Raw genomic sequence first — 21,814 nt, 5'->3', positions numbered from 1 at the left:
GGAAAAATGTAATCTAACATAAGCTCATGGCCTTCATTTGATTAACCATTCTTGCAGGAAGTGAACTGGTATGTACCATTCGGTGTGTTTTTTGGGAGTCCTCTGCACTCTTCCACACCCGTGGAAGAGTGTAGGTATTGGTAGGTTGTGCATCCAAGGGTTAAGGGCAGAGGCATCAAAAGCATCAAATTGGCTATTCTTCCCTTGTCTTTTTAAAGATAAAACTCATTGCTACAGCCAGGAAAAAAATACAAAATTCACCCTTTAGACCTGCTTTTTTTTGTTTGTTTCTGTCTCTATTGTTATGTATGTATGTATGTTCTGTCACTAGTTAGCTTACATAAATCAATGTAGGAGTATTAACAACAATGCCATTTTATGTATTTGGACAAGATAGCACTACATTTACTCTAAAACTGTAACTTCAAGAATTTTAATTTTAAATTCAGTTTCATGCACAGTGTTAAATGTGTAACAGTTGTTCAGAATAGGTGTCAGTGGTATAAATTAGACTTAGTACATGTAGTGTTTCATGTACTCCACATACACGGTAATTTTACAGTAATTCACTTGAAACAGTTTCTTGTGAAATTTTAAGTTCAAAATAAGTAACATTTGCCAAAGATTCTTTTCTTATTCACAGTGAAGGTGCAGCACCTTCTATGCAAAGTTACAATCGTTTATGTTGCTGACACTATTTGAGAGTGAACATTTTATGCCAGTTATATAAGTAATATAAAGTGCAAGACAACATTGCAGATTTAAGACATTTGAGACATTCAAGCAGCTTAAATCTTGAAAAACACGGTTTGGCAATGAAGTGAGCAAACAAGCACCAACACTATCCTTTGAGGGAATGGTTCATTATCACTAGTGACAAACATGAAAAGCAAATGGTAATAAGCGAGTCTGAAATGCTACTCTGCAGGAAAAACATTTACGATTCTGAGTGCCAGCAACAATTTCTTTGGCTGCCCAAAGATCTCCCCACATAGTATTTCTTTTCTTTAGTGCTAGTCAGAGAAACGCCAAGTAAGATAATCCATTACTTTCCCCACTGACTAGAGCACATACACGCACAAGCATAAAGGCAATATACCAGGTTGACTGGCTGTTGATGCCAGTTTATTACTTCTAATTCTATTTACCACTATTCTTGCAACTGTGCACCAGCTCACAGTGGGTTGTAAAGAGTTTCTTTCTGATATGGGGGGAGTTTCAAATCACATAACAGAGTGACTTTTTATATTTACATTTTACTTACTATTTCCTTTAATTTCCTCTTGATAAAATAAAAGGTATGTTTTGAAATGCAACATAATTTGTATTTCTTAAAACTTAAAACTGAATTGAATATGCAGTCTGTGTTAATCACACCAGTCCACACTGTAGTTATTCTAATAGGGATTAACTGATTTAATTTAATTGCCTTAGGGCAACTGTAGTTGTGATTTGGTGTTATACAAATTAAACTGGATTGAACTGAATATGACTTAAGACTTATTTTATAGCATTTTTAAACACTAAGGAAACCAGTAAATGCAGGGAGGCAGAAACACTGAATGACTGAGGTAGTGAAGGGTTCCTACGGTGTGGAAACCAGGTTTTGCTGGCTCTAGACAACTGTAAAAGAAAGAGCAACAGCTTGGCTGTAAGCATTCATGTTATGTTGGAGGCTTAATATCTGATCCTATAGAGAAGCAGCACATAACATACACTGCTGAAAGCACAGTTGGAAGCGCAATTAGAAAATAAAACACACAAAGATACACATACGTAGTGGCACACAGAGCATCTTAGGTGGTATTTTGCTGTGAGGAGCCAACAATCCAAACAAGCCAAACAATCAAAAAATGAGCTGTGGCCTCTAGCCAAGTAATACTTTGATTGGAGTTCATTCTTGTCAGGCCACAGACTGTGCAGTTTCATCTCCTTAAATCCACCACTTTGAAAAGAAGAAAGGGTTGCGGCCTATAATTAATCTTAAACCCTGTTGTGGAAAGTGTACGTTAATAAAAACAGCTACAGATTAATTTCCATCTAGAGATAAATAGCTGTTCTACATATAGAAGAAAATTCATGTGAAACAAGAATTGGGAGTGTTGTGTGGGAATCTCAAGTGTATCTGAGTGTGTGGGGAGTTGGTTTAGACACCTTTACACTGAGGTAATGAGTTGCTTCACATATTTGTTTTGAGAAACTTTTAAATGAACTTTGACAACTTGAATGTTAATAGAGATCAATATAAATTTTCTAGTTTTGGACAAAAGAAAAGTGTAGTAACAAATTCATGATTCAAAATAATAACAAAATAATTTTTTATGCCACCATGAGTTTACAACTCAACTGGAATCCAAAAGGTTCTGCTACGGGGTACTCTATCACAGGATTTACACACAGTAATCAGCTGAACAATGAAATAAAAATAAACCATGGCTTACCCCTTGGTGAATGATGCTTCCAAATTATGTTTGCATCAGGTCGACCAACTGCCAGGCACATAAGATTGACGTTGCTGCCTTCATTCACCGTGACGTCCTTTGATATGTTAGTGATCCTGGCAGGTACTGAGGGTAGAAAGAAGAATCGTGATTGATGTTTTTACTCTAATTAATGACAAATAAGCGAAGTACTTGCTATTGCATGTGGTCAGACCCATGATGAGGTTAAAAATAACCCCAGGGATGGGGACTCAATTAGCATGAAATTAGCTGACAAATCTCTCAATTCTCTGGCTCGGTGTGATGTTATACATGATTGATTTTCTTCATCATGTATCTATGCCACATTGCTTATTAGACAAGCATCAGACTAATTTTAAGTACGACAGGATTTTAACTTTCACCAAGGAAATTTGATTTGTGTGTGTGGCAGGCTCATTGATTGAGTGTGCTCTGTAAGAGGATAACCTCAAGTCAAGGGTTAGACGTTACTGTCCTTCACTGTAATTTAACTCTCTCATATTGACTTGAACTTTAAAACCACATTAGCCCAAAATGCTGGGTTGACATTCATAGAAGAAAAGGACAGATGAGAATGGGCATGTGCCTTAATTGATCATAAATAATTTCATATCAAGAAAACAAAAATACAACAGTACAAACCTGGTCTGTGAAGGTTCTCAGTGATCCAGGTCATTGTAGTCTAAGGAGCTTGGAAAGAAAAGCGTCTGGACTTCTTTAAGTTGCTTGAAGACGTTTCAACTCTCATCCAAGAAACTTCTTCCATTCTGCCCTAGAACGGAAGAAGTTTCTTGGATGAGAGTTGAAACGTCTTCAAGCAACTTAAAGACGTCCAGACGCTTTTCTTTCCAAGCTCCTTAGAGTACAAACCTGGCCACATTTATAGTATTAATGTTACTGTGTTGTGAAAAAGTGTTTGCCCCTTTCCTGATTTCCTATATTTTTGTCACACTTAAATGTGATTATTAAGCAAATTTAAATATTAGACAAAGATAACATAAGTAAACACAAACGTTTCTAGATGAAGGTGTTTATGATTAAGGAGAAAGAAATTGAAACATAATTGGCCCTGTGTGAAAAAGCGATTGTCCCCTAACTCTAAAATTATTCAGGAATGCGCTAATAGAATGACAGAAGGAGCGAGGTGTTGCACCAAGGAGGAATATAAGAAAAAACGTTTTTTAATCATGCAAAGCTACTATTGAACACTCCAAGAAAAATATGTTAGAAATAACTATTATAGGGCTTATTTCACTGGACTATAAAGTGATCCATTTTATTAGCCATTATTTTGCAGGTGTGGTAATGTTTTAGTCCTCATGTCCTCACCTGATGCTTCTATTTTTGTTTGTTGTTGCTCATTGTCCCTGCTTTCCCTCTTTGTACGTTTATGTGCGTGTGTGTGTGCACATGTTCTCGCCTTCATATGAACATGGGGCCTTGACAGTTTTCCACTCTGAAGCCAGCCACACCTGACAATGATCACATGTTTGTAGCTCATCACTAGAGACCTACTTAACAGAGTGGCTGTGCTTCAGTCAACACTGGATCGTTGTGTGGCAACAGTCAGCTCGTGCAACTGTGTTTTGGCAAGTAAGGAGAACCATGTGGAGGGAGCCATGTGTGTTATTGTAAATATTGCTGTGGAAGCTGTGGAGAAAGAAGCTTTTGGAAGAGGAGTCACTGTACTGGAAGCTGGGAAGTCACTGCTGAAAAGATTACGTTATACTCTAAATAAATTCACTGTCTTCATTCTGGGAGTCCTGCATTGGGTCCTATTTTCCTGACAGATTTGACCGAATGATCCAGCCAGAATGGACTATTAAATTCCGGTTCTTTAGTATTCTTTACGGCCAAGAAAGACACAGGGCTCAAAGTGGTCCTTTTACTTTAAAAATGATCTTTATTTTACATATCCGGATATGGAGACCTGAACACAAAACACACAACCCCAGGTCTGAAGCACAAACGGAAGCCTAGGTATTTATATACTCGCTCTCTACATCACACCAAACTTTAAGTTTCGATCAAACAGCCTAGTTGGTTTCACTTTCTAGCTGCAAAAGCACGCTCTGCAAAAGCATGTAATTTCCTGTCAGCCTGCAACCTAGTTTTACACTGAAGTCTGGGCCTCTCTTATATAAACCAATATAATCAGCATAAAAGCATTTAAGATTATATATTTATTACCAAACAGGACCCAGTGGATTTGAGCCCTGTCAAGCGAATGCTAACGATACAGGAAGACTGACTGGATGGACGCAAAAAAATATTACAACACATTTCCAAGGAGCAGAGGTCAATGCAACCACACTTTGCGGAGATGCTTAAGATGCTTGAGTCTAGTTTATTCATTATGTTCTCAGTGTATTTTATATTTTCTAGTTTATTTTGCTTACACACTGGAGTTTATTTAGTATTTCTAGTTTAGGTTGTATTGGGTGTTGGTCCAGTTCATGTCTTTTTATCAAATCTCTGTGTCTTTCCCTCAGTATTCTCCTAGTTAGGTCAGTCTTGTCTTGATGTTTGTCTAGTTGCCTGTTTCTCCAGTCATGGGCCCCATTTCTTCTCCCTCTGTTTCCTGGGTTTCGTCTGTCTGTGTGCCACTATTTCCTGTTTCAGTTTGACAGTCTCTTGTCCTATGTTTAGTGGGTGGCTGTAGCTCAGGTGACAGAGCAGGTCAGCCGCTAATCAGAAGGTCGGTGGTTCGATCCCAGGCTGCCTCCTGGCTGCATGCCAAATATCCTTGGGCAAGATACTAACCCCATGTTTGCCTACTGGTGGTGGTCAGAGGGCCCGGTGGCGCCAGTGTCCGGCAGCCTCGCCTCTGTCAGTGCGCCCCAGGGCAGCTGTGGCTACAATGTAGCTTGCCATCGCCAGTGTGTGAATGTGAGTGTGAATGGGTGAATGACTGAATGTAGTGTGAAGCGCTTTGGGGTCCTTAAGGACTAGAAAAGCGCTATACAAATGCAGGCCATTTACCATGTTTCATGTTCAGCTGTCTTGTTAGTTTATGGTCAGTCTGTTTCCTCCTGTGGTTTGTTTCCTCATCTGCCCTTGTGTATATTCAGCGTCGGCCTCTGTCCTGCGTTGTTATGTTCATTAGTTTAGTTCCGATGTTTTCCCAGTTTTGTTTTTGTATTAGGACATCCAGCAATAAAGCAGTGTTTTAGTTGTTCTGCCTATTGAGTCTGCATTTTGGGTCCAATCCCCTTCTCTCATGACATTAACAGCTGTGTTTTGTTCATATTCAGGAAACTGTGTAGCGTGTCGAGGGAGCCAAGTGTGTTTTCGTAAATGTTGCTGTGGGAGCTGTGGCAACAGCTTTTAGAAAAGAATTCACTGCACTGGAAAGTCACTGCTGATATTGAAACTGTTTTGCACTGTATTGTTTTACACTCAAAATATACTCATTGTCTTTGTTCTGGAAGTCCTGCATTTGGGTCCTGTTTTCCCAACAGGCTTCACAGATAATTTACACCATCAAGATGGCATCACTACTTCTGATTTTTTGGAACTCGTTTGTGACAGATTTTGTTCATTTTTATGGACAGAATTTCTTCTCAGCTTCTCATCTCTGCTTTTGAAGATGATGCAGTTCTGTTGGCTTCATCAGGAGGTGGCCTCCAGTTCGCACTGGAGCGGTTCAGAGCTAAGTGAGACCCGATGTAAATGAGAATCAGCACCTCAAAGTCTTAGACCATGGTCCACATCCAGAAAAGGGTGAAGTGCCCATTCCAACTCAGGGGCCAGTTATCGCCCCAAGTGTAGGAATTTAAATATTACGGGGTCTTGTTCACTAGTGAGGGGAGTGGGAGATGGGCAGACGGAGTTGGACTGCGGCTGCAGTGATGCGGATGCTGTACTGTTGCCTTGCATTAAACTGCAATTAAGAGACTTCTCTATCTTTTGCTTACAGCAGTTAAACTAATGCCATGGAATGAATGTATGATTCAATGAGAGGAAAATGTAACATGCTGGACTTTTAAGAAGTTTTAAATGGAATGGGATGGTTGTGGTGGGTGGTGCGGTTTGGAACCATTGTTATAGTGACCACAGAATTTAATGAAGTAGCATCTGTTTGCAGAGTAAGTGAAGGGTCTCCAGCTTGATAATGCCAGTAGGCAGGTGATTGAAAAAAAACATACCTCCCCTGCCACCGGGCTTGCTAAGTTGTGGCTTGTGGCTGGGGATGCATCATCCTTCATATCAGCACAACCAAGGTTTTATAGTAAGTAGTTAATTAGAAAATGAAATCCAGAAGCGATCAAAGGAGGAAACTAATGCTTTCCTTTAATATTTGTTGAACATCTAGGCAAAAGTGCTGAGAATGATTTTCTCTGCAATATTTTTTTCTAATTTTAACCTTCATTCTACTGGTAAATGGGTTTCATTCACATGGAAAGGAACAGAAATGCTACAATGTGTTATCCTAATGGCACAAGAAGAAGTACATAATGATATAGTATGCATGGCTAGAATGACTTGCAATGATGTGTTTGAGAAGATAAATCATACATTTATGACAAATGCCAGTGTCAGAAAATGCAATAGCAAAATGTGTAGATGGATATTTCTAGATGTTTGGAAAGTAGGTACCTAAAATAAGCTAAGCAACAACATCCATGCTCATCTTCCCACTCCTACTAAGGGGATTAGGAAGGATTGGGAGCCTTTGCTCCCAATTTACTTCAGCAGAGATAGCACAATTATCATTTAAACTACTTCAAGTCCTGATTTAAAAACAGAAACTAACAAGACATACTCCAAGAATGTGCCTCCACCAAAACAGCTCACTCTCAAATTCAAATTCAAATTCAAATTAAAATTTTATTTGTCACACACACACACAACCATACACAGTATGACATGGGGGTGAAATGCTTGTAGCTGTACAATGCCCGACCATTAAATGACAGAAGAAAAGTTTTACAATATTTACAATTTACAGTTTACTACAAAAATTTACAAATTAACTTAGGAATGTACAGTAAAGAATGTGCAAATAGCAGAAGAGATTATAAAGATAAGGATTATAAATTATAGGAATTATAGGATTATAGGAAATGTGTGGTGGTGCGTGTGGTGACGTGTGTGAGAGTCCAGTCTTATAGTGACGTGTTTGGGAGAGTCCAGTCCTACACCTGGTTCAGGCCCCGAATAGCCTGGGGGAAGAAGCTCCTCCTCATTCTCTCTGTTTTGGCCTTAAGGGAGCGGAAGCGCTTCCCAGACCTCAACAGTGAGAAGAGTCCATTGTTGGGATGGGAGAGGTCCATCATAATCTTCCTAGCTTTGGACTTGCACCGCTTGGTGTAGATGGACAGCAGGTCAGGGAGCTCTGATTGAATGATGCGTTCTGCCGAGCGCACCACCCTTTGCAGATCTCGTCTGTCCTGCTTGGTGCTGTTCCCAAACCAGGTGCAGATGTTTGACGTCAGGACGCTCTCGATGGTGCAGGAGTAGAAGTTCTTGAGCACCTTCAGTGGCAGATGGAAGTCTCTAAGTCTTCTGAGGAAGAAGAGACGCTGACGGGCTTTCTTAACCAGGGTGTTGATGTGACAGGACCATGACAGGTCCTGAGTGATGTGGACACCCAGGTATCGGAAACTGTCCACTCTCTCCACTGGCGTGCCACTGATGATGAGGGGTTTGTAATTCCTCGCCTGCTTTGTAATGAAGTCCACGATCAGCTCCTTAGTCTTGCTGATGTTTAGGAGGAGGTTATTCTCCTGGCACCAGGTCTCCAGGTTCCTAATCTCCTCCAGGTAGGCCATCTCGATGTTGTCGGAGATCAGGCCCACAACAACAGTGTCGTCAGCAAACTTGACAATGGAGGTGGTGTCGGATGTGGCTACACAGTCATAAGTGTACAGTGAGTACAGCAGGGGGCTTAATACACAGCCCTGAGGCACTCCAGTGCTGAGTGAGATGGAGGGGGAGACTTGTTTTCCCACCCTCACTGATTGGGGTCTGTCTGTGAGGAAGTTGAGGAGCCACTGACACAGTGATGAGCTGAGTCCTAGATCCGTCAACTTGGTGAAAAGCTTAGAGGGAATTATTGTGTTGAATGCTGAACTGTAGTCCACGAACAGCATCCTAACATAATTCCCTCTGCCAGTGTCCAGGTGACTCAGGGGTGTGTGGAGCAGGTGAGATATGGCATCGTCTGTGGAACGATTAGTCCGGTAAGCAAACTGAAGTGAGTCGATGGTGGCAGGAAGTGAAGAAGTGATGTGATCTCTCATCAGTCTTTCAAAACACTTCATCACAATTGAAGTCAGTGCTACTGGACGGTAGTCATTGTGGCAAGCGGGCTGTTGTTTCTTTGGAACAGGGACAATAATGGACTGTTTGAAGCATGTGGGAACCACAGCTTGGGCCAGGGAGAGGTTGAAGATCTCCGTGAACACCGGTGCTAGTTGATCAGCGCAGGCTCTAAGGACCCGGCCAGGGATTGCATCTGGTCCTGCTGCCTTCCTGGTGTTCACCCTCCTGAAGGTGTTCCTCACGGCATGCTCTGTGATGACGAATGCATTTTCTTCACTGGTGCACTCCGAGCGCGCGCAGCCGTTTGTTGTTTTAATTACTGCGGCGTCGAAGCGAGCATAAAACGTGTTCAGCTCATCAGCCAGTGAAGCATCTGCATTCATCATTGAAGAAGCTGGTCGTTTATAGTCCGTTATAGTCCGCAGTCCTTTCCACACTCAAAAAACAGATTCAGGTCCTCCTTTCAAAGAACACATGCAAATTATGTTAGTTGTTCACAAATGCAATTAAAAAATACCAAATTAATTTGATTTTCTTTGTGTAAACCTAAAATTATTCAAAACCAGCAGAGGCTGATTCTGAACACAAAATGAATGAGTTTGTTGGGGCACTGGGGGTAGGAGGAGTACATTTTTGCACTTAAGTATTTGTAAACTCAAAGAAATCAATTCAAGCCCCTCTTTAAGCTTAAACATTATTTTTAATCTCATTCAACGCAAATGTAGCACTCCAGCGTTACTGCAATTATTATTCGTGTGGTGAACCTAAATTATTTTCTCTCAAAGCAGTCTTTGTCACAAGAACACAAAGTTACTGAGTTACACAACGGTCCGCCTTCTTTGAAAATTTTGCGCTCTTTCAGGATCACCTAAATGAATGCAGCTGCTCTTGGCCTCTCTGTACTTTTTGGATAAAACTACACCTTCAGGTAAGGTAACATATTATTTTTCCATATATCCAATTGTGTATTTCTTTATCAGCTAAATCTATAATGCTATTTATCATAGAAGCTTGTAACAGTTGTTTTTTGAACTTTTGGTGGTGCTACCATTCTCTTCTCTGCTTGAATACTATTTTTTTTTGACAATATAGCCAGGTCTTTTCAAAAGTGCCTTGTTTTAGAGGAGAAATTGTGTAGCTGCCAACTTTTAAGTCGGCGCGTGTGCTAGCTTATTAGCAGCTAGCCATTGTGCTCAATGAAAGATGATGTCCTATAGCTAACTTCTTTCTTACTGTTTTCTTTTTATAATCTAAAAATATGGTATTCTGTGTTTATTATTATATGCCATTTTCTAGTAGAAAGTATCGTTTTGAGGTGTCTTTAAAAGCACTACATAGTTTACTGAGGGTGCTACCAAAAGCGAACCATGTGGCCGGAAGAGTAACTGCAGGCAGCACAATGCGCACTCCCATGACGTTCAAACCTATTTATTATTATAAAAGATTTCGGCTACGTCCACACTTACACAGGTATTTTTGAAAACGGAGATTTTCCGTTTCCGTTTTAAAAAATAATCCCGTCCACAGGTAAACGCAAAAATGAAGGAAAAGTGATCTTACAAAGCTTCAAATGACGCGTCGACTATTAAATCAGTCAAATATGTGTAAACATGAGAATATAAAGATCTAAATATAAAAATTAAAATAAAACTATGTGAGAGTGAAAGTATATGTATGTGAAAGAAGAATATATGTATGTGAGAGTGAAAATATATGTATGTGAGAGTGAAAGTATAAGTGTGTGAAAGAAGAATGTATGTGTGTGAGAGTGAAAGAATGAATTTTGGCTTGTACGGCCCCTCATATCTATGCATTGAATCATACTTGTTATTAATCTCTGGCTCTCTTCCACAGCATGTCTTTTATCCTGTCTTCCTTCTCTCACCCCAACCGGTCGCAGCAGATGGCCCCGCCCCTCCCTGAGCCTGGTTCTGCCAGAGGTTTGTTCCTGTTAAAAGGGAGTTTTTCCTTCCCACTGTCACCAAAGTGCTTGCTTATAGGGGGCTATATAATTGTTAGGTTTTTCTCTGTATGTATATGGTCTACCTTAAAATATAGAGCACCTTGAGGCGACTGTTATTGTGATTTGGTCAACAAATAAAACTGAAAAAATTGAATTGATGTCATGTGTGAGATGCAGGAGTCACATAGAGAATCAAAGACAGCAACAAACAAACTCCTTGGATTTTGTAGTACTGATTTCAGATGCATTTAAAGAGCTCATTCATTCTGAAATACAGCACCTTTGTGGTTTCTGCTTTTATGAAACTTCTAGGTAAAACAAGACAATTAGAAATATTTAAGTGAAATCAAACATTTGATTTATTGCAGATGTGAATAGATAGTGTGAAGAAAATAAAGGAAACATAGCGCCTCTACTCAGAGTTGTTTTAGGATGACTCTGAACCTTTGACATATGCCAACATCAAAGCCTCTGCTCCTGTGCTAACAGTCACCAAATCTATAATAGACGCTAACTCTTCCGTCATAGCAAATTATTATGCAACTGTAACATAAAAGGAATCACTGTCACTGAGTTTTCTAATCTGCCATCTTATCTCAGAGCAATAGACATCCATGACAGTTAACTTTGTCAGATTTAGTGTCTTGTCAGGGGTCGTTGTTAATTCAGAGGTACACCCAACTTCAAGGGAAGGAAGCAGAAAGAGATCCAAACCTTCGAGCATGAGAAATGTGATGAAACACAAAGGCAGAGGCTGTGGGTGGGGGGCTACTCATGCTCCGGTGAAGTGGAAAAAAACTAAGTTTGTTTTCCTGCTGATTGGTAGAAGGCACAACACCGGCTTCCACAGTACCAGCTTTCTCAGTTCAAAGGCACCTTTTCATATGGGACCCATTGTATGTTATGTTCCCGGATCCAGGCTAAAGTAATAATAGTAGCACTGAAGTGAAACCAAATGAAGGAACATGATGCATAGTGTAAATATATTACCTTGTGATCAGCACTACAAGCACGTTGACTGAGAGCTCTTTAATTCCTTACAAGTACAGACTTTCATTCACATGTTCATTTTATTGAATATGGGTGGCTAGCAGTGCTGGCGTTGTTAATGCATTTTTAATGCATTTTGGTTAATGCATTTTTAACATCTAATAACATAATGTGGAGCTCTTTAAATTGTGACACAGCTGTACCCACTTTTACACTGTCTATGAAAAGGCAGCATATTAAATTGTTTTCCACCTTGAGTACAAGAGCTCAGTGGTAGATGCTAACCAAATTGTTCTTTTTGTCTTTCTCCACAAAAGAATATTTATGCTAACTTTAATTCACATGCAGACTTCTGAAAACATTTGAAATGCTACTATAGCCAACCTTAGTGTAATTATTGTACAATCCAGCATGAATAAACAGGATGAGAAGGGCAAACCAGCAATGATGGGAACTGATAGGAATTTAGTGATTTAGATTCCATTATCAATATCACCTATTAATTGGATTCCTTACTAGTTCTCTTATTGATTCTCGTTGGGTTCTCACTGGCTCCACTTTGAGAGTCACCACCATTGCTAAGCAGCATATTAAACAGATTACATTTATGAAAATTAAATGCTGTGTGGTCAAATGTGCAAGTTGGAGGTATTTCCACTTATTGTAGTGATCATTATTGGGGTTATTACTAAAAATAGTAATGTGTTACATGTATTGCATACAACTTTTTTCTTAAAAATAATGCAGTACATTACTTAATTACTTGTAGGACAAAGCAATTTGTTATAGTGCACATTACATTACTTACACATTTCTCTGTAAAATGACCTGAAACATGTTGTCTAGCAATCATCATTTAACAATATATGAATATGATAGAGTCCCACACACCACCACAAATCACTATCCTAATAAGGACACACATATGATCTTTCTCTTAGTATTTATGTGTGAACACAAAGCTGACAACACAAAGCAAAGATGAAAACAAGCACAAAGAGACTTTAAAGTGTTCGGCACAGTGATTCTACTTTAGAAACAGGAACAGGTAGAAACAGAGGCTATGTGACTGGTCATTCATTTGTTACCTATTGAAGTTCAGGCTCTGGCCACTAGGCTGGGGTCGGCATTCACTCAGCTTTATCGTTACTATGGTTCATGGCTAGTTTAGCATTAGCATGCTGTCAGTACAGGTCCTTGCAAAGAGCCGAAGTTGTGTTATTCATTTTATTATTGTGTTGAATAATTCTGTTTTTTCATTTCCTGGATGAAGTTTGCACTTTAACATTGGCTCTCATCCTTTTTTGTGCAATAAAAATGTCTATGTCTATCCATATTGTAGACTGTGCCACTATTTTCTATCTCTGGCGCAGGAACTAAAGTCAGCTGAGTGTAGTGCCAGAGCAAATGCAAGTAGAACTGATATCCAGAATCAATATGCAGAGAGACTAACAATGTCAAAGAAATGAACTACTGGGAACCAGTAGTTACAATTATCAGTAGTAGTATTTACAATTACAGTTTTCAATTCACATCTCCAGTAAGCAGTGAGGTTAAAGATCTTTTTCAACCTGCAGTATTGCCCACTAATATGCAATTTACCAGAAATGTTTCATGATCCTATCCGTTGAACCACTTTGATAGATACCACTGCAGTTTTGGAGATGCTTTGACCCAGTTGTCTAGCCAACAAAATGTGGCTCTCATCAAACTCACTCAAATTGTTATGTTTCTCCAATATACCTCGGGCTGTGGGTGGACAATAAACTGGACTGGTCATGCAACACAGAGCACCTGTATAAAAAAGCCCAAAGCCGACTGTACTTCCTCAGGAGGCTGAGGTCTTTTAACATCTGCAGGAAGCTCCTGAGGATGTTTTACCAGTCAGTGGTTGCTGGAGTACTTTTCTATGCTGTGGTGTGCTGGGGGAGCAGCACAGCAAAGAAGGACTCATCCAGGCTGGAAAAACTGATCAGGAGGGCTAGCTCTGTGGTCGGCATGAAGCTGGACACTCTGGTGACAGTGGCAGAGAAAAGGACACTAAAGAAACTGATGGACATTATGGACAATGCCAGGCATCCTCTGCACACGGCCATTAACAACCAGAAGAGTCTGTTCAGTGACAGGTTGCTTCTCCCCAAGACAAGAACTAACAGACTTAAAAACTCCTTTGTCCCACACGCCATCAAACTGTTTAACTCCTCTCTGGAGGGGAGAGGGAGGGGAAACAGGAGGACAAAGGAGGGGGGAACAACTAAGCTGTAGTGCCTCTTCACCTCACTGTGCAATACCTTTTTGTGCAATACTTTTGTAAATAGTCAACAGTGCAATAGACCTCAATACTCGAAATGTGCAATTCATTCACTTGTATTTTATTTTTTATTCCTATTTATTCTATTTATCCCCTTCGTATATTTTATTTATATTGTCTCTGTATTTATATATATGTGTGTGCGTGTGTGTGTGTGTGTGTATGTATATATATATATATATATATATGTGTATGTATGTATATGTATATATATGCATGTGTGTATATATATATATATATATATATATATATATATATATATATAATATTCTGTAACTCTGAAACTTCTGTCGGTGCTGTGCTTTTTGGAAATCGAATTTCCCAGAGGAACCCACCCAAGGGATTAATAAAGTTCTATCTAATCTAATCTAATCTATACTCCTTCTAACAGATCAACTTCGTGGACACTATGAAAAGATTATCAGTGTTATTCATTTCACCTGTCAATGTTTCTTAATCTATATACAGTTTCTTGTCAGTATACTTAATATTTAATATCTTTAATATTCCACCTATTCAATTCCAACAGATCAAAGCTTGGACTTGATGTCTTGTCAAAGTCATATTAGATCAGCCTTACATGGAGAAGAGTGTTTCTCATGCTGCATGGCTTATAGTCACAGGAAAATTAAAGAACAGTGGTGAATGTGCACTTTAAAAAATGGAAAGAGGGAACAAAACACAGCATTATCTTGCATATCCCTTCTTTCCCTGCCTTTCTCTTCTCATCCTTAACTTCAGTTTTGTGTGTTTGGGGTCATGTTTTCACAACAGTTTGTTTGGTTTGTGCCGAATTAAAATGTAATGCCTCCTGTGGTGTAAGTAGAGTATTCTGAATCTTTTCCCAAGCAGTTGGAAGAATGGTGCAGCAACAGAAAATCCATGAAAAACAATAATTTTCAACCACACTTCTGAAATCTGCATGTACCAAATGTATAGAAAACAGAATTATAAGTTCGCACTCACTATTTTCTCAAGTCTGCAAAATAAGTGAAGTGTGTTCTGATGGTTGTATATTTTGGAGAACCATATTTTTGTTGGAGTCAATAGAAAATAAATTCTGGATCTGACCTTCAATGTGCCTTCAATGCTCAGTGTCTGCTGCCAGCAGGAGTGTTATATCAGTAATGACTTTTACAACCACTTCATGGGAGTCAGTACAGCAGATACTACAAACTATATGGCTATATAACACATACAGGAGTTTTATAGCACTGTAGCAGTGTACCATGATAACACTGTTCCCTCATTATGTTTATCATTCCGCATGCTGACTATGCTTAAACCAAATGCTGCCAAATCAAGAGTTCTCCCCAACCACCATTAGGTATTTGAATTCATTACCATTAGACAGTGCCCTGATATTTTGCACTTCCGGTTTGTCTCAGCCGAGAAGAAAATGCTAAACCCAGAAAAATTTGCTCATTATCTCTTAAAAGGGTGTCACTGACGGCTCACAGAAAAAAGAAAAGCAGGTTTATGCATTTCTAAAAAACAACTAGATCTTGCATGGACATTGGCATATTGCCAAAGATATATGCAAAGGTTTTATCCTGGGAATTAGTTTGGGTTCAGTGATAACTTGTTTGCTCGTGTTACGCTCATAAATGTGCAAATGATCCTTCATGCAATTCAAGCCTGCAAAAAGCATGGAATTCAAGCCTGCAAAATTAAAAATACATACTTTCAGACTGTAATAGAAGCTGTGCTCTGGGCATGCTAAGTACAAGGAAAGGGCTGAAAATGGTATTTATCAATAGCATGGGAATTTGATGACATGCAATATTATGATACTGTATGAGTGTTATCAAGAGAAGATTATAGCTCAGCAAGTACAACCACACATTTCTGGATCAAAATTCCAAATAGACAAAACCCTCAGTGTTAAGGTGTGGACAGATAAAATGTGTCGGGTTTCAACAAAGCCTCAATAGCTACGGGCAACCCTAAGGCATTAAGTAATGTGTCAAAACAGTCCAGTGTGGCTCTCAGCCTCAACTTACAATTTTTTTCACTTCTAAAATACAGATGAAGGGAGCTCACCCCACAATTCTGCAATATTAAATGATCGTAACGAATATATATATATGTACATACACTCAACAAAAATATAAACGCAACACCTTTGTTACTGCTCCCATTCCCCATGGGATGGACGTAGAGACCTAAAATTCATTCCAGATACACAATATAACCATCCCTCCCAAACAGTGGTCACAAATCAGTCCAAATGTGTGGTAGTGGGCACATCTGCTATATTGAGATAATCCATCCCACCTCACAGGTGTGCCACATCAGGATGCTGATCTGACATCATGAGTAGTGCACAGGTGTACCTCAGACTGCCCACAACAAAAGGCCACCCTGGAATGTGCAGTTTTGTCTCACAGCAAAATGCCACAGATGCCACAAGCAATGAGGGAGCGTGCAATTGGCATGCTGACAGCAGGAATGTCAACCAGATCTGTCGCCCATGCATTGAATGTTCATTTCTCAACCATAAGCCGTCTCCACAGGCGTTTCAGAGAATATGGCAGCACATCCAACCGGCCTCACAACCGCAGACCTCGTGTAACCACACCAGCCCAGGACCTCCACATCCAGCAGGTTCACCTCCAAGATCGTCTGAGACCAGCCACCCAGACAGCTGCAGGAACAATTGGTTTGCACAACCAAACAATTTCTGCACAAACTGTCAGAAACCGTCTCAGGGACGCTCAACTGCATGCCCGTCGTCCTCATCGGGGTCTTGACCTGACTCCAGCTCGTCGCCGTAACAGACTTGTGTGGGCAAATGCTCACATTCGATGGCGTCTGGCACGTTGGAGAGGTGTGCGCTTCACGGATGAATCATGGTTCACATTGTTCAGGGCAGATGGCAGCTGAGAATGTCCCAGTTCTTGCATGGCCAGCATACTCACCGGACATGTCACCCATTGAGCATGTTCGGGATGTGCTTGACCGGCGTATACGACAGCGTGTACCAGTTCCCACGAATATCCAACAACCTCGCACAGCCATTGAAGTGGAGTGGACCAACATTCCACAGGCCACAATTGACAATCTGATAGACTCCATGCGACGATGTGTTGCACTGCATGAGGCATGGATGTGGTGCCATATTCTCTGAAACGCCTGTGGAGACGGCTTATGGTTGAGAAATGAACATTCAATGCATGGGCGACAGATCTGGTTGACATTCCTGCTGTCAGCATGCCAATTGCACGCTCCCTCATTGCTTGTGGCATCTGTGGCATTTTGCTGTGAGACAAAACTGCACATTCCAGGGTGGCCTTTTGTTGTGGGCAGTCTGAGGTACACCTGTGCACTACTCATGATGTCAGATCAGCATCCTGATGTGGCACACCTGTGAGGTGGGATGGATTATCTCAATATAGCAGATGTGCCCACTACCACACATTTGGACTGATTTGTGACCACTGTTTGGGAGGGATGGTTATATTGTGTATCTGGAATGAATTTTAGGTCTCTACGTCCATCCCATGGGGAATGGGAGCAGTAACAAAGGTGTTGCGTTTATATTTTTGTTGAGTGTATATTAGTTTTGCAGTTTTTGTGATCGACTTCTATCCCTTTGGCAAAGATTTGGCTGATTTGGGGACCGCTGTATAAGCATCACTGCGTTAGTGTCTATAACCAGGAATTCATCACCAGTGATATTTCATTTGGTGTTACGTGGACCTGGTCACAACAACACAATGTTTGGTTGAATGCAACAGTGAGGTCAGCAGCAGCTTTTCATATTAGACTAGATATACTAATATCTGTAACATGTCTTTTGAACATTTAGGTTCTTTATTTTCATCTAACAAAACTTGTGGACTTTTGTCATTTAATTGATTTAACTGTCAGTATGCTCACCACTGATGTTCAGAAGGTTGGCAGTCCAAATTTATGCTAATAAGGGTGCACAAATAAAGACAACTGAGAGTGAGCTGTCAAACGGTCAATCCAATCTGCACATGCAAAGACAAAGTGTATTTGTTGTATACTGGATTTTTTTCTACTGATATCTAGTGTCACCTTTGTGGTTATTAGAAACTTTGATAGGCATAAACAAAACAAAAAATAAAATGCTTTGGTTACAGTGTGCAGTAGATGAATACATAGATTGCAGACATACAAGACATAGCTTTTGGTGTAATTTTGAAACACCAGTTAGAGGATAAAAACAAGCCATTCTGGTATCATTGTATACTGCTTAAAACAAAAAAGAAACACCCTGAAAAAACTGTAGGTGAATATTTACACTTTTATGGACTAGGTTATATATTACACTGTAAAAAAAAAAATCCTAAAAAAACAGTAATATTCTGGCAGCTGGGGCGCCAAAATAATACCAGAAAATAACAGAAAAAATATTTCTCATGAAAATACGGTTATTTTCAGTAATGACAATACAGTTTGTTACCCTAACATGGGATTTTGCCTTTTTCAAGTGCTTTTAAACATTAAATTAGGAACATTTTAACGTGATTAAACAATGAAATTACCTATAAACAAGGTCAATGAATGCGGCAATATGAATAATAATAGTTAAATTTACAGAAATATACAGTTAACAGTTGGTTTAAATAATAATGGATTGCATTCATGTAGCGCTTTTTGAGACCCTCAAAGTGTTACAATTCCACTTTATAATTCCCCTCTGGCCATCACCAGTAGGTGAATTGTCTTGCCCAAGGACACAACGACCGAGAGTGTCCGAGCCGGGGCTCGAACCGGCAACCTTCTGATTACAAGGCAAACTGCCAACTCTTGAGCCATGATTGCCCTAAACAACAATAATAATAATTATTATTTGATGTAAAAAAAAGTTTATAAGAATCATTTTATATATTTTCCCATAGCATTACATTTGAATTTAACAATCTTTCAAATAACAGACAAATATTTGTGAAATTATGATGCATTTCTGAATGTATTTTAACAATCTAAATTTGCATATGTACAGACAAATACAAGAAAATTATGTTTTATTGCATTTACAGTGATTTTACGTTAATTTACATTTGAAATGTAAAATCACAGTCTATTTATGTAAATTTAATGATATTCTAGAAGAACAGTACAAAACTGTAAATGTAATAAAACAGTAAAATACTTTTATTTTGCAATTTATTTTTACAGTGTAGGAATGAGAAGATGCCTAATGAAAATTGAGTTCAAACACAGCCCAAAAATCAAAGCGAGAAAAAAGAAATGCTGCAGGCTAGTCTGTTTTGCTCAAATTTCATTGTAGTAACCAATGAACCATTGCACCACTGTAAGGTCGGACAATGGGTGTAAGGATTTAATCCAGATACATGACAGAGTTTGGAGTGTCAAAGTGTCACCTTATTCTACAGGGTGGGCCATTTATATGGATACACCGTAATAAAATGGGAATGGTTGGTGATATTAAAGTCCTGTTTGTGGCACATTAGTATATGTGAGGGGGAAAATTCCTCAAGATGGGTGGTGACCATGGTGGCCATTTAGAAGTCGGCCATCTTGGATACAACTTTTGTTTTTTCAATAGGAAGAGGGCCATGTGACACATCAAACTTATTAGTAATGTTACAAGAAAAACAATGGTGTGCTTGGTTTCAACGTAACTTTATTCTTTCATGAGTTATTTACAAGTTTCTGACCACTTATAAAATGTGTTCAATGTGCTGCCCATTGTGTTAGATTGTCAATGCAACCCTCTTCTCCCACTCTTCAGACACTGATAGCAACACCGCAGGAGAAATGCCAGCACAGGCATCCAGTATCCGTAGTTTCAGGTGCTGCACATCTCGTATCTTCACACCATAGACAATTGTCTTCAGATGACCCCAAAGATAAAAGTCTAAGGTGGTCAGATGGGGAGACCTTGGGGGCCATTCAACTGGCCCACAACGACCAATCTACTTTCCAGGAAACTGTTCATCTAGGAATGCTCAAACCTGGCACCCATAATGTGGTGGTGCACCATCTTGCTGGAAAAACTCAGGGAACACGCCGGCTTCAGTGCATAAAGAGGGAAACACATCACCATGTAGCAATTTCAAATATCCAGTGGCCTTGAGGTTTCCATTGATGAAGAATGGACCCACTATCGTTGTACCCCATATACCACACCAAACCATCACCTTTGTTGTTCCAACAGTCTTGGAAGGATCCATCCAATGTGGGCTAGTGTCAGACCAATAGCGGTGATTTTGTTTGTTAACTTCACCATTCACATAAAAGTTTGCCTCATCACTGAACAAAAACTTCTGCATGAACTGAGGGTCCTGTTCCAATTTTTGTTTTGCCCATTCTGCAAATTCTGTGCGCCGATCTGGATCATCCTCGTTGAGATGCTGCAGTAGCTGGAGTTTGTAAGGGTGCCATTTGTGAGTAGCTAATATCTGCCGAAGGGATGTTCGACTAATGCCACTCTCCAGTGACATGCGGCGAGTGCTACGCTGTGGGCTCTTGCTGAATTAAGCTAGGACAGCCACTGATGTTTCTTCATTAGTGACAGTTTTCTTGCGTCCACATTTTGGCAAATCCAACACTGAACCAGTTTCACGAAACTTAGCAAGCAGTTTGCTAACTATAGCATGGGAGATGGGTGGTCTCGTAGGGTGTCTTGCATTGAAATCTGCTGCAATGACCCGGTTACTGCGTTCACCAGATATCAACACAATTTTGATCCACTCCTCCATGTTAACCTCTTCCACATGTCAATGGCTGTGAACAAAGAGAAACTTGTAAATAACTCATGAAAGAATAAAGTTACGTTGAAACCAAGCACACCATTGTTTTTCTTGTGACATTACCAATAAGTCTGATGTGTCACATGGCCCTCTTCCTACTGAAAAAACAAAAGTTGTATCCAAGATGGCCGACTTCTAAATGGCCACCATGGTCACCACCCATCTTGAGGAGTTTCCCCCCTCACATATACTAATGTGCCACAAACAGGACTTTAATATCACCAACCATTCCCATTTTATTACGGTGTATCCATATAAATGGCCCACCCTGTATCAGCAGGACACTGACCCTAGCCAAATCTAAAAGTGGTGTAAAAAAAAACATTCCCGATTTGGGGGTTGTCTCATTGTTATTCATCTAGTGCACCTGTTGTTAATTACATTAATACCTATACAGCTGAAATTGACTAACAACCCCCTCCGCTACTTAAGTCACCAGATCAATATCCCAGGTTAACTCAGAAGGTTAAATCAGCATTAAGTGATGCTATAGTCTGAACTCTTCCTTTTTTAGCTGTGCATATGCCATGAGTAGATTTTGTAGTGCAAATTAACACTTTTTTTGTTTCCTGCACAAACCTAGATGAGGCTAAATAAACAAACATTAATGTTCTTGCCCTCTTATATGGAAACAAAGGCTACACTCACACTGCAGGTCTTAATGCTCAATTCCGATTTTTTGATCAAATCTGATTTTTTTTCACACTACAAATAAAATGTGACAGCAAACACGCTCTAGTGTGAACCCTCAAAGCGACCTGCATGTGCAAAAGAAGACGTCACACACAACGCGCTCTGTTTAGACCTAGACCAAACAGTATTGTTTGACTGATGGCCCTTAATATAAAGACTTGTTTTGGACTTTACGTTTCCCAATTTTGCTTTAAGTTATAAAGTTATTTTGTTATTTACATATGGCCAAATAATTATCCTTATTGCTGTTTTACAGAGGAGCGGTGCTTCAAAGGATAGTAGATTATACAGTACAAATAAAATGTTCACGTTTCTCCAACGTTGTCTTCCCAACAGTTTCACTAACATCTACACGGGATGGCCAGGAAGCGTTCACGAT

The 21,814-nt window shown here is 39.8% G+C and overlaps 1 protein-coding gene across 2 annotated transcripts in view; it reads right to left on the bottom strand.

The window, feature by feature from the left end:
- The window catches only part of opcml (opioid binding protein/cell adhesion molecule-like), a 442,688-nt gene that overhangs the window by 87,846 nt on the left and 333,028 nt on the right, over nt 1-21,814 (bottom strand). For both annotated transcript variants that reach the window (XM_086307912.1, XM_086307911.1), the window contains one exon: nt 2,442-2,567. In XM_086307912.1, coding sequence (XP_086164038.1) covers nt 2,442-2,567 — 126 coding nt within the window. The remainder of the gene's footprint in view (nt 1-2,441; nt 2,568-21,814) is intronic.

This window comes from Aulonocara sp. 'chitande type north' Nkhata Bay, linkage group LG10, assembly GCF_057382095.1.
Source record: "Aulonocara sp. 'chitande type north' Nkhata Bay isolate Kocher_YH1m ecotype deep benthic linkage group LG10, A_spYH_male_GT1.1, whole genome shotgun sequence".
NCBI classification, from domain to species: Eukaryota; Metazoa; Chordata; class Actinopteri; order Cichliformes; family Cichlidae; genus Aulonocara; species Aulonocara sp. 'chitande type north' Nkhata Bay.
Note: the sequence above shows the minus strand (reverse complement) of the source record. Positions and strands in the feature narration are given on the sequence as shown.